The 7,047-nt window shown below is 36.3% G+C and overlaps 1 protein-coding gene across 2 annotated transcripts in view; it reads left to right on the forward strand.

Annotated features, from left to right (window-relative positions):
- Positions 1 to 6,772, forward strand: part of ZNF654 (zinc finger protein 654) — a 36,875-nt gene extending 30,103 nt beyond the window's left edge. For both annotated transcript variants that reach the window (XM_074597630.1, XM_074597639.1), the window contains 2 exons: positions 640 to 2,953; positions 3,340 to 6,772. In XM_074597630.1, the coding sequence (XP_074453731.1) occupies positions 640 to 2,953; positions 3,340 to 3,347 (2,322 nt within the window). In that variant the 3' untranslated portion in view covers positions 3,348 to 6,772. The remainder of the gene's footprint in view (positions 1 to 639; positions 2,954 to 3,339) is intronic.
- Positions 6,773 to 7,047: the final 275 nt, after the last annotated feature.

Genomic DNA, 7,047 nt, shown 5'->3' on the forward strand with positions numbered 1-7,047 from the left:
AGGCTTGACTTCTAGAATACTTGGCCATGGGTTGTTATGGTTTCCCTGGTGGTCATTGTTCAAAACTGAGAGCAATATTTCATAGCTTATATTTTTATGCGGTGCAAGTTAAATTACTTAGAACAGGGACAAAATAGAGTAACTATCCAATTATAGTATGAAACAGCCTAGGTAATGAAGATGCAAACAGAAGATACTGCTAGATCACAAATGATTTGCTGCAGTCCTGTTTTATATCCCCAAATAATTGTTTTTAACCATAGAACTGCACGTGGCAAAAGTATCTGAAGCTTTGTTGACAGTAGCTGTATAGCTTTCAACACAAACCAGGTGTTATTTTTGAGCATTTTTGTATCTGTATTTTAAAGTCTTGTATGAGCATTATTTTAAAAATGTCCATGCCTTTAGATGAAGTTTACTAGAAGGATGCTTTCTGAACTCCTAATTATTATTTTGCAAGTAGATTAATATAAATACATTGGATATTGATGCTTGGGCATTGTTTATGCCATTTTATTTTTTTCTGTGGGTCTGATGTTCTTTTATTTTACTTTCAAGCTGTAGATTTCTGTACGCCCGTAAGGATAATACCATTATGTGTACTCTATAATTATGTACACTGTAATTTCTTTTCTGCAGGTTGGTGAAGATGGTCTTCAGATATGTGTTGAGATATGTGGATGTGCCCTACAGTTGGACCTCCGTGAAGATCCCAACATGAAGAGTCTTATTTATAAAGCAATTGCTCATTTTCTGCCAAATGACTTGGAGATCCTCAGAATTTGTGCTCTTTCAGTGTTTTTTCTTGAGCGCACCTTGGAATCCTACTACACTGTTGAACACTTATATAAATGTGCAGATGAAGAATACAATGAGTGCACTAGTTCTGTTCAAAACCGTGTACGTTTTGAGTTGCTTCCGATTTTGAAAAAAGGTTTGTTTTTTGATCCTGAGTTTTGGAATTTTTTGATGATCAAGCAGAATTGTTTAGCATTACTGGGGGATAAAGCCTTCGTTGGCTTAAGTGAAAGTACACTGGAAAACTCTACTGCAAATACAGAGAAGATAGCAGAGTATAGGGCTCTGAGTGAGGAACGTGTCTGTTTAACAGATGTAAGCAATGGGGAGCTTGACCCTGAAGACCTCTCTGAAGCCCACTCCAAAGGTAATGCCAAAAAGAACCATGAAGCTCTTGAGGCATCTAAAATGTTAGATCAAACTGTACCAAGGCACCGCTGTGTGATATGCAACAAGGAATTTCTTGGTGGTCATATTGTGAAACATGCACAAGCTCACCAAAAAAAGGGCAGTTTTTCCTGTGTACTTTGCACCAGAAAGTTCAGGCAAAAAGGACTTATGCTGAAGCACTTGAAGAATCATGTCAGGAAGATAGAAAGACAACATCTTGCTGCAGTTCTTGAGGCTGGTCAGCAGGCTCCTGCTGTTAATGAATTAGAATGTTCTGATGTTTCTCTGTCTCTTGAAAATGGGAATTCTGATGGTTCCAAAGATAACGAACCAGAGACTGCAATAGTTCCAAGTGCTGACCAGGTGGTCCAAGTGGAGGAGGAGAATGCAGAACAGGTATTTGATGCCGTGGAAAACCATCTAAGTGACCAGGATGATGCTACTGAGAATAGTAGTGACAGCTGTTTTAATAATGTTCCTGATGCTTTAAGTACAGAAAGTTTGCCTGAAGATGATGAGAGCTCCAGTAAAGAGTCACCTATTCTGCATAAAATGAATGGAGCTTTTTGCCCTCAAAAAGACATTGATGCGATGGATGAGGAGGGAAGCTTTAAGTGCCCTGCTAATGGTTGTGCTAGAGTGTTTAAAAAGATACGATTCCTCAATAAACATGCGAGAAAAGCTCATCCAACTGATTTGAAGGTGCAGCAGCATATAATGAAATGGAATAAAGGAAAATGTCGGTTCTGCCAGAGAAAATTTGCTGATTCCCAACATTTTATAGATCACCTGAAGAGGCATGTGTATCCAAATGTTTACTTTTGTTTACACTTCAATTGTAATCAGAGATTTAAACTGTCAACTGAGCTTGCAGAACATACAAAAAGTCATAGTGTTTTTAAAGCTCGATGCAATTTTGCAGAGTGCTGTGAGCTATTTGAGGAGCTCCCTTTGCTGTATGAACATGAGGCTCAGCATTATTTAAATAAAACACCAGAATGTTCAGAAGATGCAAGTGAAAAAGACTCTTCAGATGATCCTTCAGAACTTTGTAGTTACCAAGATGATGATGAATCTATTAATGAAAAAGAAACTGTAGATTTACCAATTCCAACTTGGAAGTCAAGGAAGGATTCTACAGAACCAAAGACATATATTCAAAGTGTTGAGAAGAAAGCAAATAACGTAATTCACAACGGAAATGAAAGTTCATCTGAGGGTAACGCTACAGTTTTAAGTTCGATAGACCAAAAGACACCTGTGTTACAGCCAAATTCTGAAAACTGTAATGTTAGTGACCAACTAGTCAATGGGCACAGTGACCTAGATCAGACATCATCAAAGTCATCCGAAATACCTTTGGACAGAGTGGCAGATGAAACAAGGACAGAAAATGGGTCAGTGTTACCAGTTTTACAGAATTGTCATGATATACCACAAAATAATGCTGCTGCCTCGCAATTACCTTCTAAACCAAATCAGACAACAGAGAATACTTCATATGGTGTCATCTTAACAAAACCATATGTTAGACCATTGCCTCCAAGTTATCTTGATGAACGATACATTAGCATGCCAAAACGTAGAAAACTTTTGACTGATGAAGTAGATGCTCATTCTGAACAAGATAAATTTTGTAGCAAATCAACAGAAAGATTTAGATGTGGCAACTGCTTGACCATCTACTGTAATTCAGAAGCACTTGAGGCTCACCTTGCACAAAAGAAGTGTCAGACGCTCTTTGGATTCGATTCAGATGATGAAAGTAAGTCTTGCAGTCCTTCTGGGTTCATTTGTTTGGAGGTAAATACCAACCAGAAAATGGTCTTTGAAATCGGGCAACCTGATGTAATAGATAAGACAGACACAACTTCTAAGCAAGAAGTAGTATGCCAGACCTTAAATCACAATAATGTGCTAAACTGGAAGTTCAAATTGGACATCCTGTTTAGAATACGAAAGAGGTTGTCGGAATTGGTAAGCAACTCTAATAGAAAAGACTTCTCTTAGAACAGAAGGGGTAATTCAATCTGTCTTTCCTTGCATGTTTGAACATGCATACATGTTGAAAAACATGAGCAGTATTCTAGATTAAAGAATGATTGATGTTGGTTAGTCTTCATTTTGATCCCAGTGCATTCTCTTTTCCAGGTGCCTGATTCAATGTTGTGGGAAAATGTATCAAAGGAGGAGTGGTGTAAGAAAACACTACATGAAGAAGCATCAGTTTGTTTCCCAGTTGGCCTTAATCATAAAGCAGTCTCAAATTACTAAAGGAAAACATGACCTTGATAAAGACAAAGCACATTTTCTAGACAAAACTCACAGAGGAATAATAGGAGCTCTGCAGGTCTTGAGTCCAGAAAGGTTGCTACAAAATCCCCAAAGTACCAGTTATCCAAAAAGCCACATTCATTCCAAATGTGTGATTGAAGCTTAGCGGCACAGTCTTTCTAGCATGAAGGTTTAAGGAAAATAAGGCGTACAGTTGAGCAGGCGGAGAAAGCAGAGGTGTTAATTGCCTTACGGAAATAAAAACAGCCAATTCTGAATGCTGCTTTAGTTGATAAACGTGGGGTTAAAGGGTATCCATCCATACAGCTGTGAAGGAGTCATTTAAGAAGGTATTATGTTGTTATAATATGGATAAGAAATGTGTAGAGGAACATGCATTCTTTTTCCAAAGTTTGAGTATCCGATTCCGTTATCTGCTCAAAAGCATGGAGCTCATTTAATAAACTTAGAACGCAAAAAGAGGAATGTAGAAAGAAATCTAAGCTGGATGGAATGCTCAAATAGCCAAAAACTTGAACTACAGAGCATGCAAGGAAAAGCGAGTTGATGTGATACTAAGTGTGAAAGTTATGCACAGTGAAAATCAGAGGCATGCAAGAGAAGCCCTTTTCAGGGTTACAGTAAACCCGTATTTTAAGAGTGTCCTCTAAAACATCTGTTGTAGCTGTGGGAAGACTAATACAAGCAGTACATATACAGACTGAAGCAAATTGAAACAAATACAGAATGTGAAGGGGGTTAAGCTTGCATTACAGGGCAGAGCTAAACTAATTTTCTGGCAATACAGAGATCCATCAGCTGTTGGTAGGACTGAAAAGAACTTGAGATGGCTTCCTGTTTAAAAAAAAAAAAAAGGCAGACAAAAGCAGAGCACGTGTTAAGTTGGGAAAAAAAAATCAGGAAGAGCCTGTTTCACATAGGAAATATTGCTTAATGGTGGTAGATCACAACTCAGTACTGTAACTACTTATTTACTGTCTAGAGGCAGGGAGAAAATATCTGTTGACTCAGCCTTAAGACACATTACAGCCCTGTCTAGTAGCATCTCTTGATAGCCTTTCCCAGAAATTAGTGAAGGAGTTAAGACTTAAATGTTAAGCACTTTATCCAAAATTCACTGTTCATAGAAACAATCAAAACGTGAAGACAGGAAATCCGACTCATTCAGATCTGTATGGAACATCGAAATACAGGCCATTCAGAAACCAAAAAGATGCCGTTGTAGTTTTTGGTCTTCCCACCCCAAAGAGAAGTATGGCAAACATGCACATTGTCTAATTACTGTGCTAATTTATCCTCTTAATTTATCTTATACTGTCTTGCCACCTAAAAATGTTTTCTTTGGGATCCTGTTCTGTGCGAGTAGCTGAAAAATTTAATGTGATTGTAGGCACAGAAGGTATGTAGTGGTGAAAACTGGTGTTTACAGATGGAGTCATCAGAGAAATGTAGGACAGCAAAGACCAACTGTTCCTGCTCAGCTAGTTTGCTTAGTTCATCACAATGCGTGTATGGCATAAGATGATCAACTTGCTTAAATCAAGAGATATGCAAAAACTAAAGAGTAAAAAAAAATCAAGAGGTACATAAAAGATCTATTCATTGTAGCAATGGCTCACACTTGGAAACCTAAGGGTTTCATTGTAAAATAGGCTGTTAAGTAGTTCTGGAACTTAAACTTAATAGTTCAGTAATGCCTCTGCTAATAATCCTCTGTGAAATTAAACAGATACCTGTATTAATTCTGCTTCCTTTTGCCCTCCTGGGAGGTAAAAAAACCCTGCAAATTCAAAATCATACTCTTTTGAATTCTAGAAAATTTTTGCCTTAACTTTGAGTTGGATTAATGTAAAAGGTTATAAAATTATGATCACAGGTATGTGTGCATTACTTTACCGATGACTGGCCCACTTTCAGAGCTTTGTATGACATTTGAGGCACCAAAGAATTTTTTTTTTGCAGTTGCAAAGAAACTGATTTAAATGCATCATTCCTTATATATACATATATACACACTATATATATATTTACATATATAAATACATTAAAAGTTTTTAAAAGTAAATTTAATGGGGACCTTATCAGCCAAATGCACTTTCACATTTTTTGCTTTCAAGTTACCAACTAATTTTTAAGGACCCATTTATCATCTTGAATGTTCCCAGGCTCCCCTTTCTTTGCTTAACGTTGTTAATCTAGTTAAATTTGCTTAATTATATTGGGGAAAAAAAGGTTAATTTTAAAGTATTACAGTTTTTAAAATCTGAAAACTCAGTCAGTAGATATGACAAAAATGTTTGTGTAAAGTCTTTTAAATGTACCTTTAATCTTTGGTGCTTTTATGCCTTTTCCTGGAGCTCCATGTGTTTGAAGATGCTTTAAAAACATGATTGAGACTTGTATTTTCTTTGGTTTAAGTGTGTAGATATATGCATCTATGTACATGCATAAACTGTGACCATAATTTTTTGTACCTTCATTAAACTCATTTTTGTTGAAAGATGCTTTTCTCGGACACCACCATTTTGTTTATACCATGTGTTCAGTATATACGCTTTGGAGAATTGGAAAATGAATTCTTACGTAGGTGAACAGCAGCATTACCTAACATGTATCAGAAATATGCTAAATTGACTTGAAGTGGCAAGTGGGTGGTAACAGTTTTGTTTTCAGTAATGATTTTTACTTCAAAAGACATTGCGTTTTCTTTAAACTACAGTCTGATACCTGTTGGTATTCTCAGATAGTTGCAGCATTAAGCAACTTCAATTAGGAGCAAAAAGATACTTGTAACATATGGGGGATAATTCTACATGCTTTTTAAGGATTTTTTTAGTATGTTGAGTATTACCCTATACTAAGCCTGCAGCTTCTAGGGCGGAAGAGGTTCCAAATCTAGAATTGAAAGTGTTTTTTGTTTCCCCAGGCATTAAGCATTGTATGCTTATAATTTGAAATACTTCTTCAAGATGTATCGCTTTGATTCAATAAATACTGAAGTACATGTGTAATGTAAGCATGCAAATATCTTAAAGCTGCCTAAAGTTATACATGAGCTTAGGAGCTTTGTTGGATCAAAGTTTGTTCACTTCATTGCTGGTAATCGTATTTTAATAACGGTCCTTCAGGTGGCTATAACTTGGATTTAGACTTTCCTGTTAAGACTGTCTACTCTAACCCGATCACAGTTCACTGTAAAGGTCATGTAAGTTCTAATTTTCAAAGAGGTGCTGCTTGGTAGGCACCTTTCACAAAAAAAAAAAAAAAAAAAAAAAAAAAAAAAAAGAAATACTGAAAGTAGGTTGAAAGTGGTCATATCTGTGGGGAAAGGTCACTGGTACTTTGGTTATTTAGCCATATTCATTAAAACTATATAAATTGTATAGTTTGGATAATTTATAACATTAAACTTTGTGATTTTAATATCACATTGAAGGTTCAGCTGTACTCATTTCTTTTATTGTTTAACACCAGTGGTATGGACAAAAGACTCAAAGGGGGTGGTAGTGTTACTATTTTCTTAATTTATTTGGTACTGTATAACACCTTTCTGATTAAATGCAG

Source organism: Larus michahellis, chromosome 1 (assembly GCF_964199755.1).
Source record: "Larus michahellis chromosome 1, bLarMic1.1, whole genome shotgun sequence".
Taxonomy (NCBI): Eukaryota; Metazoa; Chordata; class Aves; order Charadriiformes; family Laridae; genus Larus; species Larus michahellis.